Source organism: Triturus cristatus, chromosome 8 (genome assembly GCF_964204655.1).
Source record: "Triturus cristatus chromosome 8, aTriCri1.1, whole genome shotgun sequence".
Classification (NCBI taxonomy): Eukaryota; Metazoa; Chordata; class Amphibia; order Caudata; family Salamandridae; genus Triturus; species Triturus cristatus.
The window spans coordinates 334756534-334783820 of NC_140591.1; the positions used below are offsets into that span (position 1 = coordinate 334756534).

General features: G+C 46.2%; 1 protein-coding gene across 2 annotated transcripts in view; it reads right to left on the reverse strand.

Annotated features, from left to right (window-relative positions):
- FLT1 (fms related receptor tyrosine kinase 1) overlaps positions 1–27287 on the reverse strand; it is a 389921-nt gene that overhangs the window by 147058 nt on the left and 215576 nt on the right. The window contains exons 14-16 of one of the 2 annotated variants that reach the window (XM_085621640.1): positions 26258–26404; positions 20743–20874; positions 20599–20640 (exon numbers count right to left, since the gene is read on the reverse strand). In XM_085621640.1, coding sequence (XP_085477766.1) covers positions 20599–20640; positions 20743–20874; positions 26258–26404 — 321 coding nt within the window. The remainder of the gene's footprint in view (positions 1–20598; positions 20641–20742; positions 20875–26257; positions 26405–27287) is intronic. The other variant, XM_085621641.1, reaches the window with a different exon arrangement.

Genomic DNA, 27287 nt, shown 5'->3' on the forward strand with positions numbered 1-27287 from the left:
ATGGCAGCCATGTGAAAAAGAGGATTTTCTACAGGAGCTGTGTGGAGAGTCAATTTACAATAAGCCAATTAAACAGCAGGTAATGTAAGGACCCTAGTCATCACTATCGTTTCAACAGATTGTCCTCAGATTCAAATGAGAACATTATGCTATCAACATTTTAAGGATAGAGGAATAGAGAAGCATACTGGAAGAACCAATACTAAACAGTAAGGGGTGAATGGGGGATGTGTGGGATCACTCCAAAAGAAGGAGAAGAAAAACTAAAAGTATATATTGCATTTCTGTGTTACTTCCAAAATGTAACAAGTGGATTAGGGCACTCTGAATGTGTATGTTTGGATCCTATGGTTACATGTTAATTTGCAGTTCTATGAAATATTAACTCTTATGTTTTATGTCACAGAGTGAATTTTTAGCATCTATAGGTCATCTTTAAAGCACATCTTTAAAACACTATCCACCCCTTCATAGCAACTCTCCATTTCAAAGCACTAGCCCCCTTAATAAAAAGCCTTTTGCTTTTTAAAGAACAAATCTTTATTGATTTCCAAGTAGTAGAAAAACAAAACATCAATAATACACTGCTTGCAAGCGCACCTCCAAAATGACAATCACCATATTAAAAGCGTGTAAGCATAGTCAGCAAAAAGATACAAAACATATGCATGAAGAAAAACATGGGTCAGCAATGCCAATAAATTTAAATTATGGGGGGACAGAAATGTGAGGGGCAGAGGAAGGGCCGTTCTGAAAAGCAAGGGGGAGAAAGGACACTAGGGCGTGGTGTCTGGATCCCTTGCACAGAGATAATCATGTAATGTTCCCCGATGCCCTTGGGATGAGAAGAGTGGGGCTGCAGAAGGGCATAGTCCTCACTGACAGTTTTGCAACATTACATGCTTTTAAGCCAGGCAGAAGATAAGGGGGCAGCGGGACCACCCTAGTGCAGCGCTATCTTGCGTTTAACCAAGAGGAAGCACATGAAAAAGAAGCGGTGTGAGGAGCATGGTATGTTGCTGGTATATCCCAAGAGTGCAAGAAGGGGATCCAGGGAGAGCTCTATATCAGTCATGGCAGCGACATGCTAAAAAACCTAGGTCCATTATGTAGAAATCATTGGGCAGCTCCAGGTTAGATGTACGAATTCAGCACCAAAGGCGTGACATTTAATGCACTGATCAGATCTGGTAGGATTGAATTCAACAATATCTGAGGGCGAGAGAAAAATACAATGAAGGAATTTGAAATGTAGTTATTTGTGTCTATAATTGCTCGAAATAATTTGTGGGCAACAATATGACCAAATGTTGCCCTTTTTGCAGGATCATCCCTAAACTTTTTGCCTTCCTCCTAGCCTTTTTTCGAACATGGTGTTGGTGGTTTTAGGACTCTGGGCACGTTAGCACTGGTTAGCAGTGCTATTTGTGTGTCCTTCTGCCCTCCATAGGCTAACATTGAGAACCACGCCCTTATGGGATAACTCCTAAATGGAATAAAATAAGTATGTCATGTTTGGTATGTGTGGAATGGAAATAATAAATGCTGCGCAATGGTGTGCGCAGATTTATTTTCACTAATTTAGAAATGCCACTTTTAGAAGTTGGCATTTCTGTGTGCTGTGTGCCTGCCTGCATGTCTGGTTCTAGAAGTGACCGGGGCTGGTGAGGAGTGGGTGGCTCCAGGGAGGGCAGGGTGTCAGGCTGAATAGGAGATCTGCAATTGGAGTAGTGGGCGGAGAAGTCCCCTGTCCCTGAATAGGTCTGTGCCTGCTGTGTCCAATGCTGGCTCCACCCCCTGTGGTGTATCTGATTACCAAGTTCCAGCTCACAAAGGGAGGAGGGAAGCCTGGTAAACAAAGTGATTGACACCCCTCCCATAGCCAGTGGGGACTGGAAACTCCAGGACCCTTCCAGAAGCATCTGCCCCCTTCTAGTAGCAGGGCAGATGGGTGTATAAATACTGGGGATGTGACTCCATGAGAGGGTGTGTGCTTGTGCTGACGTGGAGGGGACACTCTTCTAGGTGGAACCGCCGCGAGACCCTGCGTGCTGGCCCCTGTGCCCAACTTTGCCCCTCTACCTTCTACTGGACCAAGAAGAGACTTTTGCTGGAGTAAAGACTGCTGCGCCGGGAGGATTGCCACCTTGCTGAGTTAAGACTGTTCCTAGGAACTGCTACCTAGTTTTGGCTGCGCTGCCCTACTGCCAGCTGATCCTTGCCCAGCCTGAGCCCTTGGACTGTGCTCCAGGAGAAGAGGAGCGCTATCTGGATGTCCCTGAATCTCTGCCAGCCTTCCAGCGCCATATTTCAACTGCAAAAAGGACTTTGATTTCTGCCTGCTTCCCAGAAGAGAAGAGCACTGGTGGCTCACGGCGCGCTGCTGCAGAGTCGACTTCTGCGGGGAAATCCCGGCATGAGGGATTCTCCCTGTGCGTTTACAGAGCGGGAGACCCCCGTGTTTTCTGCATTTTTTAAACAAAGAGCGGGTGCCCACCCCGCGTTTTGAAAACTCTGGTGGGTGCCCACCCCTCGTTGTCCGCCTATTTTATTAGCGGGAGCCCACCCCGCGTTTTTGTGTCTTCAAAGCGGGTGCCTACCCCGCTTCTACATTTATTGAAAACGGGAGCCTACCCTGTATTGGCCGCGCACAAAGCACAGAAGAATTACCAAAAACCACCGCCGCTGGCCCGGGAGTCCCAGGAGCACCGCGCGGGCTTCCCCCGCTGACGTCAGAGGGGAGCCGCGCTAGGATTGGTGCCGGCGCGGGGAGTTGCCCGGCAATAGGGGAGCGTCATTGGGGAAGCCGCGCTGAGGTCGGAGGAATGCGAGGTGTCCCGGCCCAGCTGCTGCCAGTGCCAAGAAGAGGAGTTGACCCCAGCACTGGAGGAGCCTTCCTGTCCCCCGTGCAGTGCCCTCAGAGAGAGAAGCCGACGCCTGGAGGAGTGGAGACCACGAGAGGAGTCCCATTGAGTGGGGGCTCTGAGAAGGATCACTCGTGCCGGAAGTGGCACCAGAAGTGCCCGTGTGGGTCTCTGTGCACAGCGGCGCCGCAGATGCGGGCCGCTGCAATGTTGGGCAATTTTGAGTGCTTAAGAGCCCCAGAGTGGGGCTCCAACTTACATCGTGGGGCAAGTGTGTCCTTCAGAGTCCCAGAGGGGGGCTCACCTTGGTCACAGCTGCACCGCAGGAGCGTGCAGCTGCAACGTTGAGCACTTTTAACTTCAGAGTCCCAAAGGGGGGACCCTAACATGCCAGTGTTCTTTTCTTTTGTACACAGCGGCGCCGCAGTTGCGGGCTGCTGCAACGTTCCTTAGCAAAACTATTTGTGGAGTGGGGCGACTAGTGGACACAGCTGCGCCGCAGGAGCAGGCAGCTGCAACGCTGGGCATTTTTAACTTTTGAGTCCCAAAAGGGGGGCTCCCACTTGCCAGTGCTTGTTTTTGGACACAGCTGCGCCGCAGAAGCGGTCAGCTAAAGCGAGGTGCATGGTTGCTTTACATATCCAGGTGGGCCCTACAAGTGAATGGTGATATTATGTGCGCACTGCTAATTTTGGTCATTCTAATGGGAGTGTATTTATGCTGGTGCTTGCCAAATGTGATCTATGCCCCATGATTGTGGTATAATGTATTTCTATGCCTGATGAGATGCCCCATATTATGCCTAATGTATTGATGAATGATGTGTTTTATGCCTAATAGGGTGCATCATGGTTATCATGCCTAATGGGATTTATGCCTATTGGGGTTATGCCTAATGATGTTTCATTTATGCTTATGAGGTTACCTAATATCATGCTATGGTGTTTTAGCTTCATGCCTGATCTGATGGGTTTAGGCCTTATGCTAATGTGAGGATGTTAAGTTTATGATCTTGCCAGTAGTTACTGGTTGTTTTACATTGATTACTTGTACTTTTGTGATGGCTCTGGCAGCGACCCGTTTGGCGCTGCCTTGTAAATAGTCCCCTGTAAATTGTGACCTAGTGCCAGTTGACACATTGTATATATCTGTGATTTTGATTCTAATGTGTTTTACATAATACAAAGGCTATTTTTACATAACCTTGTGTGGAGTCTCTTTTGTAGTGTGGCTAGTGTGTCGCCGCTGAGTGTGTGTTGCGCAAACGCTTTACACATTGCCTCTGGGATAAGCCTGACTGCTCGTGCCAAGCTACCAAGGGGGTGAGCAGGGGTTATCCTCAGGGTGTAACTTCCTTGCCCTGACTAGAACGGGGGTTTCTGCCTGGCTCTGGCGCATGCCCTAGCCTACCGGGAAACCCCGTTTCTAACAGTAAGGAAGATGCCAGGTCCCCTACCCACACTCATCTCACCCTCGTGGTTGTGTCAGGCTTGAGGGAGAGGCACATCTGATACACCCGGGAAACTAGACAGTCACCATCTCCATCAGCCGCAACAAGCATCAAGGAAGGGAAATCCTCAGGGGGCAGCAGGAAGGTAGGAACCGAAGATCACAATGTGTTCTGGAGTCTCTGGAAGATGAAATGATCCAGAAAGGGTAAATCCTGTGTAAGGGGTCTGCAGTAAAACGTGGCTACCCAGAGAATAGATCCCGGAGGGTGATGAGATTATGACGTCAAAGTTCACACTGTACAAGCTTTTCGCTGGTGAGTGGTAGGCAGGGATTGTCATGTAGAGGAAGTGCAGGGGAATATAGAGGTCCTCAGCCCAACATCTGCCATAGCCTGCGCCCAGTCCAGCAGGTCATGGATACCGTATGGGTGTCAGTGGCATCCAACGGAAAGCCCTTTGGCAAGAGTAAAGCATGTGAGAGGTCACCAAGTTGAGCCCGCTCCGGTTTCAAATAGGGGATGCGAGCATCTGGATGGTACCAGTGATGGGAGTCCTGGCATTGGGCAACAAGATAATACAAATAGAGGTCAGGGACTCAAAGTCCTTCACGCTCATAAGAGAGAGTGCGGGTGTTCCAGCATACATGTGGAACCCCGCCAGCCCACACAAGGTGCAGGAGAAGACCACGCAGGGAGTGTAAGAAAGTGTGGGGCAGTGGGATAGGAATGTTCAAGAATAAATATAGGCAGTGAGGGAGAATGACCATATTTATGATGAATACACGACCAGCCATGAACAAGGGGAACTTGATCCAGTAGTCTATCTGGGAAGCAAGTTTAGCTACCGCTGGTCCATAGTTGAGTTGCAATATTTGGTTCCTGTTCCTTTGTAGCGATATTCCCAGGTATTTAGTTCCATCCACTACCTAGGAGAAGAAATGGGCAGCCGGCGAAGGGCATGCCGCATCCGTCAATGGGAATAGTTTTGATTTGTCCCAGTTGATTCGGAGACCAGAGAAATTGCCGAAGTGAACAATCTCCTGTAGCAGGGGTGATAAATTCTCAGATGGATGGCAAATAAAAAGCTAAATATCATCAGCGTATAAGGAAATTAGAAGTGGGCCGTGGGTGCGTTGGAGAACACGATCCAGGTGGCGGTCCTGCATGTAGCGGACCAATGGGTCCGTAGCGATGATAAAGAGAAGAGGAGAGAGGGGGTAGCCCTGCCGAGTCCCTCTTGTGATGAGGAACGGTTCAGAGAGTGAACCATTGACACAAAGATGAGCTACAGGTTGGGTATATAAAAGCATAATTAAGGAGATGAAGATTGGGGGGATTCCTAGTTCACCAAGGACTGCTCTCAAAAAGGGCGACTCGAGGGAATCAAATGCCTTTTCGAGCATTTACAAGGCCACGACCACTGGGGTGGAGGATGATATCTCATTGAGAACTGCAAATATGGTGCGTAAATTGAGAGAGGTGAAGTGGTGTGGAACAATGCTGGATTTCACAGGTGAGATGATATGCTACCTTTGAAGTGACAGCCTTGTGGCAAGAACCTTAGCCAAGAATTTATTCTTGAGATTCAAAAGAGCTCGGAAGCGATATGAAGAGCAGGAGAGTGGGTCCTTCCCTCGTTTCAACAATATCACAAGAACGGCCTTGTTTAACGATGGAGGCAGAACTCCAGTGACTAATGATTCATTGTATAACGTTAAGAAATGAGGCCAATCTGAATCAGGTGTCTTTGAGCCATAAAATGTGTCAAGGGGTGCTACACTTTCCTCTATAGTGATGGGCTCGGCCAGAAACTGGCATTGGCCATTTGTCAGCCAAACCATCGCCACCTCCTAGAGATAGGAAGATATTTCCGCAGGAAGGTCAGGCACACGGGAGGAGTACAGATTCCGATATTACTGATGGAGTTCAACCAAGACTCCCTCACCCCCAGGAACCGGCTGTCCAGATTACGAGCGCAGCTCCGTGATATAGTTGTGTAAGTGACTAGGTCAGAGAAGTCGGGCAAGAGTAGGGCCAGGGCGTTCTCCCTCTCTGTAATGGCAAGCCCTGGCTTGTTTCCCCATGAACGCGACCTCCCTGTCTTGAAGGTCACAAAACTCTGTCAACAAAGCAGCTCTTTGGAATAGACAGATGGACCCACCCACAGCTGCCTCATCGATGTAGCGTAGGGCAGACTCAATACCCCATAGCTGTGCGCATATGGCCCATAGGACTCCTGTGTGCTTCGAAATACACACTCCAAAAATAAAAGCCTCGAAGGCTTTGCAGAGCGTGGCCTATGTTGCAACTGACTCCATGTTCCACTCAAAATATTCAGTATGGTAGCTAGAACCTCTCCCCGGAACACTGGGTTTTGAAGGGATTCGCTATGGAGTCTCCAAGTTCGCTCTGTGTTGCAGCCATATGGGACTTGCAAGTGTAAAAGGACCGGGCTGTGATCAGACCTGCATCCAGGAATCCACATTGGCTGAGAGGAACCAATAGTCCAACCTGGACCAAATAGAGTGGGGGGCAAAATGAAAAGTAAATCTGGGGGTTGTGGTGTGGCGGCAGCTCCAAGTGTCGTATACCACATACATATTCACGATTTGCCACAATTCATCCTGTGACCGGGGCGTGCTACTGGGGTGTTTTCTGGACGATTCAGCTTGGGTGCCCAGCGGTAGATTGAGATCACCGCCCAGTAGCACAGTAGTCAGGAGGTTATGAAAAAAGTCAGCCTTGTCCACATTGGGTGGATTAATGTTCAACAATGGCACCCATTTGCCCACAAGGATACCCTGGAGAAAGACGTACCCGTCGTCGGGGCCTGGGTGGCTGGATAGGAGAGTGAAGGGGATGCTTTTATGTATGACAATACAAGTTCCCTGGGAGTATGAGCAGTAACATGAGAAATATCTGTGCCTACCCCATGGTTTTGCAAACGAGCAAACGAACAATCAGTGGTAATGGCCAGATGTGTCTCCTGTAAGAAGGCGATCTTAACACCGTATCTGTTGAGATAGGACAGGACCTATTTATCCTTCAGAGGGTTATTGATTCCCCGGATGTTCCAGGTGATAAGGGTAAGGTCTACTGACCTATTACATGGAGTGGGTGGCATGGCAAAGATGATAAAGTATTGCAAGAGGGGGCATAATAGATAGAGGTGTAGCCCTTGCGAGGTGTGCTGCAGCAGTGAGACATAGATTAACAGCTTTACAAGAGAATCAAAACAAATCCTAAATCCCCAACCCCCACCCACACTGGAACATTAATTATCCGGTGAAATCCTATAAGGAAAACCAAAAAAACACAATATACCCAGTAACAAGAATGTGGTATATACCATGGGGGCATTGCGACAACACAGTGGCAGTGGCCCATTATCAAACAGTAACATGCAACATTAGAAGTTAATCAAAATACTGTTGGGGGTCAAAGCAGGGGGGTCCGGAGAGGTGGGCTGCGGGCAGGCAAGGGAGTCAGTCACATCTGGAATCGACCGACCAGGAGAGGGGGTATTAGATCATAGAGATTTGCAGAATGCAGAGACAACAGCAGGGGTACCAAAAACACAGGTTTTGACTTTGTAGCTCCACACTCAATCAAGCTGGATAGTGCAGTGAATAGCAGATGCCCTGTTTACGGAGAGAGTTCTTTGCATCGCTGAATCTCCGGCGGGCCTGCTGGACCAAAGGAGTAAAATCTGGGTAAAGGGTAAAGCACTGTTGTAACGGAGAGGGCCCCTCTTGGGGGCCAAATGGGCAGCAGTGTCCAAGTCCCTATAATTGAGGAGCTGTGCGATAAGGAAACAAGGTGGAGTGCTCTCAGGGGGAAAAGGCCAAGGTACAGAGGTGCACGCGCAACCGCTAATGTGTGAGAGAAACTGGAGCATTCAAAAAGTTAATTGACACGCTGTTCCACAAAGACATCCGGTCTCTCCATATTGGTGGTCTCTGCAATATAGGAAATGCGTATATTATTTCTCCGGGACCTGGCAGTCAAATCCTCGTTTTTGATCGCCACCTGCTTCAAGATACGGTCCATCTTGTCTAGGCGTTACTGCATTGTGACACTATTGTCCTCAAGTCCAGATGTTTGCTTCTCAGCGCCATCGATCCTCACCCGTGACGATCCAGGCGCTTCCTCAACCTGTCTATACAGCCAGCAAGTGTATCAAAACATGCATCCATTGCCTTCCTTTAGCTCCAACATAATGGCAGGCATGTCATTAGTCGCGGCGTTGTATCTCCCTTGAGCTGCAGTCTCATCAGCGTTGGAGTGGAAGGCAGTGTATCTAGCAGATTTTGTGTGACCAAAGGTTAACCTGCGTTGTGTGAGGTCTGTGCATCCCAGTGCGAGTAAGGGGTGGGCCCAATGGGAGACGTCTGCTGTGCAGCAGTGTAAGGTATGATGCAGCGAGGGTGGGGGGCCCCGGCAGAGCCGTGTGCCAAGGCACGAACATCAGTGGAGGTCACCAAACCAGGCGAAGAAGTAGCAAAGCAAGGAGGGGCCGCCAGCATGCCACACCCGTTGCCGGAACCCCACCAAGCCGAGACAGGAGGAGTCTCTATGGTCTGCAGAAGTAGGGGGAGGTTCAGGCACTCAAAGGAATCTGTCTGCACGTCCCCATCAGAATTGGAGCAGGGTCAGTCAGAGGGCACCCGCCCAGAGGCCTAAGAGCCAAGCAAATGGTGGGTTTTCCTTATTTAAAAAAAATTATAATTTCACGTTGTATGTTATTATTGTTGTTCCCCAGGGCTGCACCATGCAGGGAAGGGTGGCGGCACAACAGCAAGGTATCCCCAGGCTGCCGAAGCACTCACGGTACCATCCGCCGATCCAGGCGAAGCGCGCCTCGGACAACGTAAGGACACAGCCACCACCAGTCACTGCTCCAGCCAGGCAGGAGAAGGGCCACAGGCACTGTTGTATCGTTATGCCTGACCCTGGTAACCAGACAGGGCAGGCAAGAAGGAGGAGGCGGGAGCGGGAGGAGAGCAGAAACGGCGCGGAGCGCGAAGAATAAAGAGGAATGTATTACAGAGCTCCGGTGTCCAGCGTCTTCTTGGGGGGCCAGGACATCAAACTGGCGACGAGGGTGGGATGACCTGACCCACTACACCTGTCCCCTACAACCACCACGGTGCGAGAGGAGCGCGCGTCTGAAGACGGGCTGCAGAGCACTCTGGCAGCTAAAAAACGAGAGCGAGCACGGGCTGACCTGCTGAAGCGGCCCCACGACCTGCAGAGTGCGACCCTGATGCGAGAAAGACAAAAATCAGGGTGAGTCCAGCCACATAACTACCCTGGGAAAGAAATGAGCATGCAAATCACTCAGTACGAGTGAAGCATTCACGTCTCTCTGGCGGCCATCTTGAAGTCAGGCATCTGCATTGGATAATATTGGACCCTATCATGGCGGCCATTTGGGGGTCAGGCGAGCTACAAAAACCTCACAAAAACACACAAATTCTGTGGATTAGAAGCCCACAGTCTGCTGGAGTCACATTCTCACCCACCATGTCAACAGAGGCTAATTCCAGGAGGCCGGCCGCCACTGGATCCACCCAAAATGACCTGCAACTTGGACCGGTGCTCATGGGAGTACCTTTCCTGCACCCCCCGAGCCCCTTACGCTGATGTCTGGGAACAGCATGGGGCCCAAATGGAAAAGCTGGGCTGAAGATTTTGAAGATTTCATGACGGGGTCGCAAGTTCGTGATCCCAATCAGAAAATCATAGCCCTGCGGAATCTAGTGGGTAAAGACATGGCGCAAATCATCAAAGAACTACCGGCCGCCAATATCGCATCCTACGATGATGTGAAAGAAGCTCTAGATAGGAAGTTCCTCCACAAACGGAACCTGGACTATGAACGCTACACGTTCAACCTAGCCTCGCAAGAAAAGGAGGGGTCAATGAGTGACTTAATCGCTCGCATAAGGCGTCTTGCCCGATACTGCAAATTCGACAAATTCAACACCGAAGATGCACTCCGTCTGCGCATCATTGAAGGATGCCAATCAGAATCGCTACGTCGTCGACTACTGAAAAAGCACTACACTCTCGAGGAGATAGAAGAACTCACCCGCATCAACGATCAAGCGGAAGAGCACGCAAAAATGATGGAGGCTAGCAAAACCGAGAAAAGAGAGCAAGCTCTTAGAGTACAGTCCCACACCGACTCGAGGCGTCGTCCTGACCGTCCCAAATCTGGAAGACGCATCCTGCGAACTCTCCTCGCAACAGGACCCGAAACAGCCAACTCAGAAAAAAATCATTCCAATGTTATCGGTGTGGCCAAGACTACCCCCACACAGGTCAATGCCCAGCAGTTGGTCAACAGTGCCATCGATTTAGAAGAGAGAACCATTTTGAAGCTGTCTGCCAAACTCGCCGCTCGGAGGTAAAACAGACCAGACAGAACACGGAATCATGTCACCATGCCAGAGCTGTACAGGGACGGAGAGACCGCTCCACCAGCTCATCAAGGTCAAGCGCTCAATCAGTAAACTCCTACAGATCTCAGCAGTCGACGTCCAGAGAATCATCGTCCCTCACTCCTATATCACATGACAGTGATGAATACGTGTGCATGGTGGCAGACCCAGACAGATTAAATAAATACCCACGGCTAGACATCCAAATAGGAAGCCACTCCGCCAAGTTTGTACTAGATACGGGCGCATCACTTCATTACATTTGTACCACAGAATACCAGAGCATGAATCCCAAACCGAAATTAGAACCAGCAGCAGTGCAAGTTTACACGTAGATGTCCAGAAAACCACTGCCATGTCTAGGACAGTTCCGCACAACCCTGACATACAAAGATTGACAAATCCTAGCACACATTCATGTGATTGAAGGCCTTGAAGCAGCAGACTGCCTCCTCAGCCTGCCAACAGCAGAACGTCTGAAGCTAGTTGAAATCCTACACAAGGTGGATGACTCGCCGGACATTGTCAACAAATTCCCGCAGCTATTCAGTGGTCTTGGAAAACTAACTCACTTTAAAGTCAAGCTCCATATTAACGAACAAATAACACAGATAGCGCAGAATCACAGGAAGGTACCATTCCACTTGCAGCAGGCAGTAGATGATGAACTACAAGACCTACTGAGAGTGGACATCATAGAGCAATCAACAGGACCCACCCCATGGGTGTCACCGGTCGTGATCGTGCTTAAGAGAGGTCAAGACAACAAGGTACGCCTGTGTGTGGACATGCGAGCCCCGAATACAGCTATCGAGAGAGAGCGGCACCCAGGACCCCATATAAGCGACATGATCACACGCCTAAACGGAGCGACAGTCTTCTCGAAATTGGATCTTAACAAAGCAAACCACCAATTAGAACTACATGAGAAGTCGAGATACATTAACACATTCACCACTCACCAAGGCCTCTTCAGATACAAACGTCTCAACTTCGGAATCTCCTCGGCAGCCGAGATTTTTCAGGAGGCCGTCCGGCGGGTGATTCAAGACATCCCGAACGCATTTAACTACAGCAACGACATCTTGGTTTTCGGAGAGAATCAGAAAGAACATGACAAAGCACTTGATCGGATATGTCATGCCCTCCTCAATGCCAACCTCACACTCAACCAAGACAAGTGCGAATTTCATAAGTCAACACTCAAATTCTACGGCCATATCTTCTCAAAGGACGGCATGAGACCTGACCCGGAGAAAGTGTCTGCCCTCTCGGACACTCCACAACCACATGATGTTAGTGATCTCCTTTCGTTTCTAGGGATGGCCAGCTACTGTGCCCGCTATATTAAAGACTATGCCACCATCAGCTATCCACTCAGAGAACTGACACGCCAAGGACAGTAATTCCTATGGTCAGCTACCTGTGAACACGCCTTCAACAAAATCAAAGAGGCGGTGAGCGCTGCAATCAATTTAGCCTACTTTAACACCAAACGGAAGACCGAAATCACTGTGTATGCCAGCCCAGTGGGGTTAGGTGCAATCCTGGCACAATATGATGATGAAGCTGACCAACGCCACATTGTCGCATACGCCAGTCGCAGCCTCACCGACACAGAAAAGGCTTACTCACAACCGGAAAAAGAATGTCTTGTGGTTGTGTGGGCGTGTGAACATTTTCATCTCTTCATCTACGGGAAACACTTCACGCTCATCACTGATCACCAGGCGCTAACAACCATCTTTGGTAACCCGCAGGCCAAGATGCCCCCACGGATTGAACGGTGGGGCATTCGCCTACAGGACTACACTCACACCATTATCCACAAACCGGGAAAGGCAGAAAACACGGCGGATTACATGTCGCGACATCCACAAACCCAAACACATGTTCGACGTTCTGTGGCAGAGGAATACCTCCATTTTGTCATCGACCACGCCTGTCCACTGGCAGTCCCGCTAGAAGTCATCCGAGAAGCGCCCCAGATGCCACAATTCAAAACATTATGCACCGAATTCGTACCGACTCGTGGAGACACTTAGAAGATGCCCACAGAAATGGAGCTGTCAACACTCAAGAACTTGCAGCGTTCAAACACGTCCAAGAAGAACTGTCTATCAGTATGGATGGACTACTACTGAGAGACAGAAGAATCGTGATCCCACCATGGCTAAGACAAGGAATCGTCAACCTGGCACACGAAGGGCACAGAGGAGTGGTGGCCACGAAGAAAGCGTTATGGAAACGTGTCTGGTTCCCATCCCTCGACCAGATGGTAGAAGCCACGCTTCAAGACTGCACATCCTGCCAACTAGTGGGACGAGATGAACCACCAGCGCCACTGCAGATGTCAGACCTCCCAGACAGTGTATGGCAACAAGTAGCTATCGACTTCTTCGGCCCGTTGAAATCAGGGAAATACATCGTTGTTATCATGGACGAATATTCTTGTTTTCCCATTGCTCATCAAATCTCTTCCACCAAAGCGACGACCGCCATACCTGTCATCGACGAGGCATTTGCAGCATGGGGAATACCTACGGTGGTAAAGACAGACAACGGACCACCATTCAATGGACAAGAATTTGCAGAGTTTGCAAGACACTTGAACTTCAAACATCGAAAGATGACTCCCTTGTGGCCCCAGGCCAACGGGATGGTAGAGCGATTTATGGGAACAATCAAAAAGACCATACAGCAAGCTGAACTGGCTCGCCGCGACATTCAACCAGCACTAAGCACAGCACAGCACCACGAACCAATGTCCTGCCACTCTAATGCTTGGGCGAATTCCACACACCCGGCTCCCAACTACAGACGCGGTCACGCAATCTCGAGTCGTAACCACAGATCACGACACGCTAGTAAAACTTGATCACGCTAAAAAATCCAAAATGAAGGAATACGCTGATCACCGCAGGCATGCAAAGGCGTCCGACATCCACGAAGGAGACTGGGTGCTGGTGAAACAGGACAAGAGAACCAAAGCAGACAGTCGCTACCTTGCCCACCCCCTGCAGGTAACAAGAAGAAAAGGGACCATGATCACTGCAGAGTCCGAGGGCAAGCGGACAACCAGAAACATATCATACTTCAAAAGGTGCAATATCTCTGCCTATACTCGAGTTCAAGAGCCTGACCATGACACGGACTCGTCAAGTCAAGACAGGAACAGTGAACATGAATATCGTCGAGCACGGGAGTCAGACGACAGGAGAGACAAGAGCCCACCTGACCAGACACAAGCCAGCCGACCACGGAGAACAATCCGGAGACCTGTTCGGCTCATCGAGGAACTCTCAAATACGGTGAACACTTAAAATACAAAGGGGGGAGGTGTTGTATCGTTATGCTTGACCCTGGTAACCAGACAGGGCAGGCAAAAAGGAAGAGGCGGGGCAAAGGAGGAGGCGGGAGCGGGAGGAGAGCAGAAATGGCGCGGAGCGCAAAGAATAAAGAGGAATGTATTAGAGAGCTCCCGTGTCCAGCGTCGTCTTGGGGGGCCAGGACATCAAAGACCCATCACTGTGCCCAAAGGCAGTTCAGATAGGCCCACAATGCAGCAGACCGTCGCTCAGGGAGTCGCAGGAACACAGCCGTAGTGCAGCAGCTCCGGGAAGTCAAGGGCAGTGGCAAGTCGTAACAGGGAGGCTGCCCACTAACGGGCCAACGAGCACCTGTAGGCCGACCACCATAGCCACTCCCGGCATCTCCACCCCAACCGGAGATGTCCAGGCAAGCCCTAGCGGGGGTCTTGAGGTCCCAGCGGGCCCGAGCGGACCTGGCCTCAGGCTAAACTGCGGCCCCTGTAGTGGCGGCGCCTATGAAGCTGTGCCAGACCGTGCCATTCTCCGGCAGCAGAACTAGTCATCGGGACCGGGAAGCAGCGATCCCTCAGCAGCCCCAGCCCCCTAGGGCAGCAGCGGAGTGTAGTATCCACCGAGTAGGGTGATGATGGTGGTGATTAAAGGCCAACGCCTCTGGAGCCTCAAGAGGATGTGGCAATCTTGGTGGCGGTCGTGGCCACGCAACTCTAAAAAAAATCCTTTTGCTTAAAGATTCCATTGTTTTCAACACATATAGCATTGTCTACTTCATTGTACATCACCTCTTTACAGCGCATCTCATCTGTAAAGCACCCCTTTCAGGTGAACTCACTCACTCTCTCTCTCTCTCTCTCTCTCTCTCTCTCTCTCTCTCTCTCTCTCTCTCTCTCTCTCTCTCTCTCTCTCTCTCTCTCTCTCTCTCTCTCTCTCTCTCTCTCTCTCTCTCTCTCTCTCTCTCTCTCTCTCTCCCCTTTCTCTCTCTCTCTCTCTCTCTCTCTCTCTCTCTCTCTCTCTCTCTCTCTCTCTCTCTCTCCCCCTTTCTCTCTCTCCCCCTTTCTCTCTCTCTGTCTGGCAAAGCACCTCTGTCATCTGAAGCACCTTTCTGCTGTAAAGAACCTCACTATGGTAAAACATCTCTATCATGTAAACCACCTCTTTCCTGAAAAGCACACCTCTTCTATAAAGTACCCCTCTTGTCTTAAACACCTCACTCACCCAAAGCACCCCTCTTCAGGGGCAGAATGGAACAGAAAATAGGCTTGGGAACGAAAATGAAAGTGGTTCCTGTCAGAGAAGAAGATAGCTGAAAAAGTGGCCCATGTTAAAAAATTGGGGCAATTTTGAATTTGTAGAAACACGCTGTATGGATCTTTTGCAAGGTATGGAAGACTGCATGCATTTGAGCTTGCTGCAGGTAATGTTAGTGGTAATAGGAAAATCAACAGTAGAAACAGGCCCACAGAGAGACAAAAATGAACACCAACGCATTGACCTGTAAAACCCACCCTTTTGGCACTGCTGTAAAGCACCATTCTCTAAAGCTGCTCTATTCTCTTATAGATCACCTCTAGAATAGACGCAGGGTTCCTGTAAACAATAAGTCTTGTGTAAAGCAGGCCTTTCCTCTAAAATACCTCCCTCTCTTTGGTAACGCACCTCCGTTATAACACACTTGTCTCCTGTAAATGCCACTATTTGAAATGCATTCCACTGCTATAAAGTACATGTACTGTAAAGCACACACCATGTGAACCGAATTTTATGTAAATAATCTCTTGATTAAAGCATCCCTCTCCAGTAAAACATCTCTGGTTGGGAAATAACCTCTGTTTTTAAAAGCAATCTGCACCTATAAAATACCACTCTCCTGTAATGAGGCCATATAGGATAAAACCACAGAGATTCCAAGCAACACACATGGTTAACAGATACCAGTGTTTTGTAGACTTGAGTTAGTCCTTTCCTGACATGCCTCTTTATTTACCTGGGCTCCAGTCTGAGACAGTGGTCCTTCCCTTACTGAGCAGCATCTGTGGGCATCCTTGGAAGGCACTTGACAGGCTGGAAGAGGGATTCTTCATGTAACCTGTCCCTGACTGGGCTGCCCAGAGGCAGCCTAGAAGTGAATCTTCCATAATTAAACTGGGTTATATGGCCCCTGGATTTGAAAAACAGCAGCACACACCCACTGGGAGAGTCTGCCTAGATTATTACAATTTTGTAACAAATGCACCTGCGACTCTTGAAGAATCAGCAGCACAGATTTGTAAATGCACCTAGCAACAACGCCCTTCTGCTTTCTGTGTGCATAGCTGTGCAAGTTAGTTGGCCCAAAAATTGCTGATTTCTTTCTTATTTTGATTTCAGCTCCAATCTTAAATACAGGTAAAATTAATGTTTATTTATTGTAATTCCCTACCTGGTGTTTTCCTGCTGGCGCTACTGTTGCCTTTTTTCGTCCAACAGGCTCAGAACAGTTCCCTGAGAAACCTTTTGAGCACAAGACAACCTTTTTACATAAAATAAATTTCAGAGCAGGCTTTCCCACCCTATGTCCCCCTCGGCTTCCTGGTCCCATTTGTGGGGCAAGAAACAATGTGTACATGGTTATGTGACTTGAGGAGAAAAAAACTGTGCTGTTGCAGGCGATTAGCAGCAGTCCCTTCATTCCCCAGGTGCTATATCTAAACTGAGCTGCAAACCCATTTTTCTTCCCTATCTGATGCACTGCCCCTAACTCCTCTGAGGCCAGAGGTCGCTAGGGCAGTGCCAAGGGTCGCAAGGTGCAAGTCAGGTGTCGCAGTAGCGACCCCTGGCGACCCCTAAATAATGTCCACGCCAAAGGGATGCGCTAGTGCTCTGTCAGAGAGCTGGGGCTAAAACAGTGATCTTTGGCTGCCCATGTATCACAGCGCAATCAGCCAATGGCAGGCCAGGGCATTGCAGTGGTATTGACAGCTGAAGTACAGCCAATCTGCTACCTCTGCTGAGTTTATGGGCTTGTAATTTTAGTCAACAAACCCTGAACTTCTGAAATGAATTTGTGTAGGAATTCATAATCTTGCCAGCGTGAATGGTGTTTTGGAATGGCAAAACCACTATTAATGCTATGGAAATTCAGTGGAATGGAATTTTCCTTTTTCCCAATGATTTCGTTATAGACCTACTTTTGGGTAGCACTGAAATTATTAAGTAAGACAAGCACGAGGGACGGAGCCCCTGGGACCAACTTCCGCTTGCTGTTCAACCAGCAACTAAGCAAGTCAGGTCCCTTACGCTGTTGTCGGTTGCAGCTGGCCTTGCAGGCTTTTGGCAGTCCCACCCAGTTCTAGTACAAAGATGCCTCAAGTATTGCACTCCTTCACTCACAATGTGGCTGCATTGTTTTAAATCACTAAATCTGCCATACATTTTTGTTTGGATATAATGCAAGTGAGTAGAGGTAATGCAGTGGCCAGTTAAATAGGATAGGCACATCTTTGGCATGTTAAGTGCAGAGCCACCTGCCATTCAATGTGACACCCCCAGTCTGAATAGACTAGCAGTAATGCCCGCCTCTGTTTTGTGTATTGTGAAGTGGGGGCACAACAAGTGCTCAATTTCTTTACTGTGCACTATAAACCCTGCAGGAAAACCTTCAATGAGTTATAATTGTGTCTCCTACTGTGTCAAAACAGATTAATTCGTTTTGGTAAAAACCCTGTAGAAGATGGTGTTATGGCTAAACACCTGCCCTACATATGAAGCCCTATTTTTGTATAAATCTGAAGGCTTTGGTGAGCACTGGTCGAACCCTCTTGGGACCTTGATCCTTTTGCCATCAGAAGGTATATTAAGCATACTTTGTGAGGTCTAGAAAGATTTCAGCGTAAGACCACACTGCCTACAGAACAGGTTGACTAGAGCATCTAAATGTACCAGCGGTTTGTGTGAATCCTGTGTCCTGGTTGTTTGCTGAATTCACAAAGGAGCAGCAGCATTCAGGAAGAAGTGACTGGCAATGCCTTGGTTACATGGCCTTTTTGTTTGTGAGGGTGATAAATGTGTGCAAGCCTTGGCAATGGGGCATCTTCAGAGCCTTGAGGTCCTGATGCCACCAGTTGGAACATTGTCAGGAAGTGGTAAAGATACCATCTTGTTCCAAACTTTGTGTGCTCAAGGTCACCTCTGGTTTAGGACTTTCTCATTTTTGGGAACACAGCCGGATCTCTGGTGCCCATGTGTGCACATCATCAGTACCTACCACTAGGTCTTCATCCAGGGTGGGCCAGTGCTTTTATTCTGGTGTCTTGGGGAAGTTGAGGTACAGGAATCAGGACTGTGTGCCTGATCTGCAGGTTGCCTATTTTCAAATGTGATAAATCTGCTGTGCCTGCTGGATTAGTGGCTGTGGAACTACCAACAATCTAATTATCCCCCATATAGTAAAATACAGAAGTGGAAATTGGTGGATATACTGCATCTACTAGAAAATAGTGAACTTTACACTACTGCCCACCTCATAATCAGACTGTTAGTCATATCTTTTTAGAAGTATGGATTAAATATTCAACAGGTTAGTAAACTGTTGGTGGTTAGGAGTGGTCGTGGGTAACAACAGCATCCAATTAGGCTAATGTGCTTCACTGATGAGCCCAAATGGACAGGAGAAGCGCTTGGGCAGCTTTGGTTCCAGTCCAGTTCGAACTGCTGAGGACAAGGCTCAGCAGTTCGGACTGGACTGCTCTTTAATTCATTGTCCTTGCTGATCAACCACGTTAGTGGATTCTTTCCACAGGGACACATCTTGAATCACAGTTTCTTTGATTCTCGTTTTTTTTTATTTCTTTATCTTGTTAAGCCACAGCTCACAAAAGAGAGTGTTGTTGACATACTAAACAGCACCAGATGAGAAACAGTTGAATGTATAATTCACCATGGAAAACAAAACTTTGGTATGCTTAGTAGTGGGGTTTTGTATTTCTCCCTGTTTACTCCTGAATATCAGAAGTAAGCCAGAAGTACACCTGGCTTAATGTTGACTTGCTCCTGGAATACAAAAGTAGGCTAGGAGTACTGCAAGAATTTACAGCAAAGTCGAGTCAGGCACCTTAGTTTGTTGTTTGTAAGACTCATTGGGAATCAGTTGCTGATAATAAGGGGAACATACTTTCAACTTCACATTTTAAATATCTGTGGTCTGCAGTATGGCTTTTGTATAGTGCAACTTTTGCCGAAGCCTCTTGGTACTGATACCTTGGAAGCAATGATTAGACTACTCAAAGGATTAAGGGCCTGATTACGACTTTGGCGGTACTGCTCCTTCTTTGCGCCAGCATTGCACCGTAAAAGCCATGCATGGTCTCCCTGCTAGATTATGAGTATAGCTTGTGTCTGGCAGGCTTTTTTTGCCATTCCCATGGCGGTGCCCTGAAAACAGGCACCACATTGGTAATGCAAAAGAAGTTCCAGAACGGCATGGACTGTGAAGTCCATGCCGTGCTGTAACTTGGGGTGTATGCAAACAGGGAGGAACATGTTGTGCCCCCCACAGAATGCATCCTGATGCCAGCAGGGGCATAGGGGCCCTGTAGGGCCCTCTTTGTTTCCCCAGCGCCAGCCTTTTCATGGCGGGCTCACTGCCATGAAAAGGATGGCGGTGGGGAAACTCGAAATATACTTTGCGGACCGAGGCGGCCCCGCATATTGGATACCCCTGTCCGCTGCGCCACTGCCAAGGAACAGCGGTTTTCTGGTGCAGCTGCCACAGTGGTGGCAGTCCAGATGGCCGCCTCGGAATACGGCGGCTGCAGAACCACCACCACTACGCCACCGCGAGTCTGGCGGTCAAAGACCGCCAGACTTGTATCCTGCCCTAAGCTCTCCTTCAAGCTTGCAAGATGTTACCATGTACAGATTGCAATAAATGATACTCTATTGCAGAGGCTGGATTCTTCCCTGGTTTCATTTTAAATACTCTCCCTTTGGAAAATTATTTTCAGAGAACTGCATTTGGAAATCAGGCTGGATAATCAGTTTATGTGTGACTTGAAGTCACTTTTTGGGTGTACTTTCACTATGCCACTTTCACTACATTCTTTACCTCTACAGTGTCTTCACTCCATCATGAGGCATTACATCGACTCAAGTCAGTTAGTTAAGTTAGTTATGGGCAAAGGTTATTTAATTAAATGATGTACTAAGAGAAAATGTGTAAAAACAATTAGAAAAAGAGGGTTTGTGGATGAAGGGAAAATTCCCCTGAAATAAGGTAATACTCTCCGATGTAGCGAAGATGAGGTAGAGGTGAAGCAGTGTGGTTGCAATGTTAATTTTTCTGTGAGTAGGTAGGGCATTTAATTTACTCCTGAATTTCAAGGGGCTATTCACACTTTGAATGAATCATTGTGAACAGGGCCATGTGTTTCTAAAAAACTTATTTTTTGTTTCAAGTACTTATTTCCTTCTTGAAAACTACTTTCCTAGAGCTGTATTGGGAATTAGTGCTGGATAGTCTTGGAGTCACTTACCTCCCTGTGCAGACAGAGCAAGGACTCCACTGTGGTAACCAGCTTAGAGAGAGGAGCAGATGAGAAAGGGAAAAAGAAGTAAATCAAACTCAGCAGCAGAACTTGAAGCAAAGCTTTCATTTGTAACGTCTGTGCTATGGTTACCTTGTACGGTGATGTAGGCGGAGCTCTCCACTGCTCCTCTCTGATTGGATGCTACGCACTGGTAGAAACCTTCATCATCCTCTTTAACCCGTTCGATGACAAGTCTGTTGCTGTCTGGTCCTAAAACAATTCCTGAGAAAAATAGGAAAAAATTGGATCAGTGCTATGTGGTCTGCATTGCACCCACTATATGCTTTTGTTAGGGAAAGAGAATTCTAAAAGGTAAATGTATTCAGCACGAACTTAAATGTATCCATATCTTCTTGATATACAGGAAGGGATCATATCAAAGCTGTGGTAGTTTTTTGACAAATAAGCAATATTTTATAACTCAGGAAATTGTTACAGTTGCAAATAATATGTAATCATCATGTCTAATCCATTCTATGGTACAACCAATTGAAATCTCTCCTTGCTCATTAATATGGTCTCAGAAACAAATTGGAATATGAGATGTGGTTGCACAGATTGCATTAGTCAAGTTTCTATAAAGAATCAAAAAAGACCATCGTGGGCACCTTTGCTGCAGGGCCCAGATCTCAATGTAAGGACCGTCTGGTAATATTAAATGGGTGGTACCAGCCAAGGACAGTTCTGGCTCTAATAACAGCAGCTTAGAAGCAAGGAAGCAAATCATTCTGATCCATTATCACCAAAGGTCTACAAGCTTTCAAGAAATATATTAATACAAAAATTCCATAACAGCATTGTGTGCAATTCTGTGAAATGATCTCTAAGGGTAAAAACGTGGCTAACCCAGAGATGTGCTAAGAAATGATGCCAAAAAAGAATCAGAATGAGCTTCACCACGATAAATCAAGAAAGAAATGGTTCGGTCCTTAAAATTTAAAGAGACGGGCCATCTTCGAAGCCAAGATTGCAAGTTATGTAGTCCTGAAATCACTACAGAGTCTTTGGCTTCCAGCTGGCCCCATTGTTTGCACTCTTGTCACTAGCAAATAAGAGCATAGTGTACTGAATACAGCCATGATTATGCACAGGCTGAGTAGGATTAACCTGAGGGGGTCTGTTTCAGACATAATCACTGACTTTCGCGCTTCTTGCCCCACATAGTGATTTGCTAAGGGTATGCCTTGGCGATGGAGATATGTAACCAAGGAAAGAATTTGGAGGAGGACGATCTGAGACCCATCTTGGCACCATCAGCCCTTGCTGTGACTGCCCTTATGTGAGCCTTTGAACTGCAGTGACGACGGAGCGCCAAAGCTAGTTCCTGCACAGCATGGACTTTGCAGTCCATGTCATGCAGGAACTGGGGTGGGTGCATGCACACAGGGAGGCACACCCTGTGCCCCCCTGCATACACCCCCATGCACAGGGAGACCAGGGGGCCTTGTAGGGCCCCGTTACTTTCCTGATGCCACACTTTTCATGGCGGGATCACCGCCATGAAAAGTGTGGAGTTCAGGAAAGTCATAATATGCTTGCCGGTGTTGCAGTGGCTCTGCCAGCATATTGCTACCCAAGACTGCCGTGCCAACACTGAGGGATCACGGATCTCCAGAAGTTGCCGCGGTCCCATGGTGGTCCGATTGCCGAAGTTGTATACGGCGGTTGGACCGCCAGTGCAGTAGTAGCCGCCACACCACCATGGGTTTGGCAGTCATACGGACCGCCAAACTTGTAATTAGGACCTTAGTTTTTCTGCCTCTCTCACATCTAGCCAGACTTGGCTCATGAATTCAGTTATACGTCTTTGAGACATTCAAATTCTATGTATTATCTTTAATGATATTTTCAAAGCAACAACCCTGCAAAGATTGACATGCGCTTGCCATATTGTTCAGGGATGTTTTGTCATCTCACTCAGCATTAGGTAATTCCACAGTTCACTCGATGGGCGTCTATAGCTAGTTTGGTGCCCCAAACAAACACCTAACAGTTATTTTGTATTAACTAGAGGACAATTGCGATTCTAAGGAAAAGTCACTGTTGCCACTTCAAGGCATTTACTTGACCCATAATCAGAGGATTTCACGAGATGTTAGGTAGTGTAGTCAATAAACACAAGGGAAATCTTGAATTGGCAAGCTTGATCGATCATCCATCATTATCATCTTATTATCATTATCATGTTTTCCAACTGATAAGCCTCCTCTCCAACCGTGCTTGACTTTAGGTTAAGGCCAATGGAAGCTAATAGTCACTTCCTTTCCCTATAAGTACTTAATTGGGAATTCCAAAGGTTTTCAACTGAAATGTCTAATAGCTTGCAAGAGTGCATATCTCTATAGTATCAGGTGCACTAAATCTACTCCCAAAAATTTGTGTTAAGCTCATTTTATTGACACCAGAAATTCTTGTGTTATCAGACAAGAGTTTTGCTTATTTTCTAACTACTTTGCAAGCGTGCAAAAGGTTTGTCAGAATGATAGGATGTAAAATATGTTGGTTTTTCCACAAGCTCAAATTGAGCAGTTCCATCATTCAGTATCTTTTCTGAATGAAATGATTCAACAGAGCATCACCATACTTGCTACATCATTAAGAAGACCAGTACTTTGATATTTCAAATGGGATGCAGCCCATTCAAATTGTCAATTTCTTAGTTGTCTCTTTAATATATCAAATGAGACACTACGTGTCCCAGTTCATTTGTAAACCTAAGATTGGGGAGGTTTAGGGTTAGGAAATAGATTATGGTAAGTGTTAATATTGGGGAACGGTTAGGGTTAGCTTTGGGGTAAAGATAAAGGCATTAGGTTTGGGTTAATGCTGAGGTGTTAGGGATGTTAATGGAGTAAATAATGGGGTTAGTCTTGCAGCTAGAGAAGTAGATTAGAATTAGGGTAAATACCTGCAAGGGGTAAGTGAGGGGAGTAGCATTAGGGTTTGGTGTTGAGACAATAGTTAGAGAACTTCACAGTTTGGTTGTGCACCTTTAAAAACAAAATGTACGATTATCTTATACCCATCATACATTACAGTTCGAACTATGCAGTTTCCACTTTTTGACGCAAACTGTTGACTTTTCTTCTTGTAATTGCTGTATTTTTCACATAGATTAAAAACATTATGTATTTGGGTTAAGGTACCATTTTACAAAAGTTAATTTTGTGAATTGGAGTTCTCCTAGAAATTAATGATTATTAGTCCATTTCCACGGCTATTCTTGAGATTCTTTGTAATTTCCGCAGAAGTAGGAAATCTAGTCCATAGATGGGAATAAACTGAAGGGTATGAAATGTTGCAAAGCATTTTTCACAATTCAGATGATGGTGAAAGAAACATTCACAAAGGTTGCAAAGTGTTTTTTTTGTTACCTTTTTGTGAATATCGTGAGTTATGTGACAATTTATATCAGATTATATCGAAATATTTAACAATACAGTGGTTCTGCACAAGATATACTTTACCAAACAAAAGCTAGTGTTTCCCCCTGCAATGCCTTTGTGCACAGAAAAGCTCCACTGAAAGTAATACCACATACAATAAATCTACATACATTTTATACCTATGCTACATTCAATTACATTGAAAAGGGACTTCCTGTTGAATGTCATGTATCTTGCAATGTGCATACAAAAATCATGAGCCAAGATAAACCATGAAAGAAAGGCAAGCATATGGAATGTTGCAGAACTTTGCCAGAGGAAAAAAAATCTTTTTGCACCCCAAGGAAACCTAAGAGATCATTATACTGCTGACTGTTACTTCAGCGCTTTGTAAACAGACCCTCCAAGATTAGGCATTTTCCGCAACCAGGGCCAATGTACAATGATTTATCTTTATGTTGCTATGACTTACTGCAGACTTGCTCCTAAAATACTACGAGTAAGTCATGCCTACTCATTGGAAAAATCTTTATGATTGTAAATTACTCTAGAAACAAAACTTCTGAGCACTCAAAGTTCCAAAAGAGTCAAACGTTTAAGCCAAGAGTCATATATTATCATTCCACTTTAAACCAATTCATCAATTCAAGCCAAATGGAAAGTTTCTGTACATCCAATTCATACAGCAGTGATACAACTTAGACAGCCAGCCAACACCTGTTTCGTCATATGGCAAATTATGCCTTGACTTTTTATGGGCTTTAAACAGTAAATAAATAAAACTTTGTCTCAAACACTTTCTACATATGGTCACCGTCACCCACAATTGGTGCCAGGTCATTAGACTAGTATGACATATCTGAGCTCAAGTGTGATACTCTCTATTGGATCACATGACAATTAGCAATTATTAACACAAAGAAGAGAAGTTCATAGGAATTAATAAAGGAAAAAGGGGAAATTGCAATGATTATAGCAATAGCTCAAAAAACCATTTAAAAGAAATTGGGCACATAAGAAAACGTACCAACCTACATTCAATGACTCCCATTTAGAGTGCTTGGCCATCCATGCCATACAGGATACAGAACAATATACATATATGTGGAGAATTACTAATCTGATAAGAACTTGAAGTAGAATAAAATTGGGGTAAATCCTTGTCTGGAGTATCCCACATTTCAAATAGTATCTTCAACAATCAAATATGAAAACCTGTGTGAGTAAGAGCGAAAACCTATTTCTATTTGATTATCAAAATATTGAATGTATAGTATCAAGGAACCATAAAGCCCCATTATATGACCACATTCAAGTAAACACCTAATATGTAAGTAATCCAATGATAAAGAAGTTTAAACAGTCATTTTATTCGTAGTCACCAAATCCACAATATGTCGGGTTGTAGACCGGCTATTATCGATTAAAGAGAGAGAGAGGCTTACAAATAGCCCCAAAACTGCTGAACCTCACAAATAAGTAATGAAGAGAGTAAATATCAAATGTAGCTACATGCGGATCAATGTGCAAACGAAAACTGTACAGCATATCAGTTAACATCTACGTATCCAAGTGGCACTCAAACGTAGTTGTCATTACACACAAATTTATGAAAGTAAATATTCTGCATTTATCAACAAAACTGATAAAAGAATCAATAGAATCTTACAGTCGGTGGCATAGTAACAGGCACGGAGAGTGCTCCTCTTCAATTTAGGTAGCTGACTCTTACTCTAGAGTGCAATCAATTTATAACACACATTTTTACTGTCGTCTCTATTCTATTGGAGAGCGCCCTGGTCTTTGGCCTGGCTACCTGTTCTTTGTGGATAACTCACACTAGGATGACAAATGTGAAGGGAGAAACTAAATATGAGAAGCCATGTATGGTAGTTACATGCCATGCAAATAAAATATCATAATCTTTTAGCACAGCAATAACACGAAGAAAGCCTAGGCCACTATGTGATCCAAAGCACTTGACGTGACATATTTACATATTTTGTATCACTCTCTTAGATATATTACACCCCACATGTGGCACTTATGTAATTAGAAAGGCAATTGGTGAGCCCATGTGTACTATCAGCAATTATATTTTTGGTAATATCATATGTCAAGAGTTACATCACAAATTATGTATTTGCCATGGCACATGAGTGTATGTGGTGGATTTGACCTGTGTAGTAAAAATGTAACCCATTAGTCTGGGTTCTTACCAGGTTGTTTGTGGATCTCTTGGCTGTTTTTGTACCAAGCCATCCTTGGATGCGGTACACCTTCAGCGGCACAGTTCAGTGAAATGGTGCTGCTCATGTTTACATGCTGGTCGTGCAGTTCCAGCAGCAGGTGTGGTGCTTCTAGGGCTGTGAGGGAGACAAGCAATGTCATTATTGACTCTTTGTGAAGAACAAACACTTTCATATCTCATACCTGGATAAGTGATACCATATAAATTGTAGTTAAACAGGAATCATTTGAAACCAAAGGCCCACATTTTAATTTCAACTTATTTTTAATCCTTTGAAATGTTTTATGATGAATGAGTGAGAGAATCGTTTTGGCCTTGCTCTTATCTTTAGTACTAATCCGCGCCGATTTGGAATTTCTTATTAAAATCTAAAACAATTAAGGAGGAATTTATAGAAAGAAAGTACAATTAGAATGATAGAAAGACCTAATATTAGTGAATACTGGACAACAGCTAGTGGGAGGAAAACATGATCATTACTTTGTGGTGTTGCAGTGACTGACCTGCAAAGGCCTTGCTGAGGGCCAGTGCAAGAATTTTTTATAATCTGGCAAAGTGACATTTTGTGCACTCTTTCTGCCTACAATCCTTGGGCATGGGGTTAACCATGTCTGAGCCCCCTACCTCCGCGCCTGGAGACCCTCACGGGTGATTAGGTGCGCTTTACAAATCCTGTTTGATTGATTGATTGTCTATAGAGGTAATATGTCGCACCACTGCTGGTGACAAAGTAGGTATCTGATCTTAAACATGTTAATGTCCCAGGCGCAAATAGAGAATGGTTCATGGAGAAGAGGTGCAGAGAACATGTCTTAAATGAAGAGCGAAGAAAACGTACATTACCAGAATGTATATGTGTGTGAGTGTGGCCATGTGCACGTCTGTTTGTGTATATCAAGATCATTCCAATGATTCTGCAATTAACATATCCATTGATCGTAGGTTTATAGATGTAGAAAATTATCAGCGATTTAATTCTTTAATTGTTAATAAGTCCT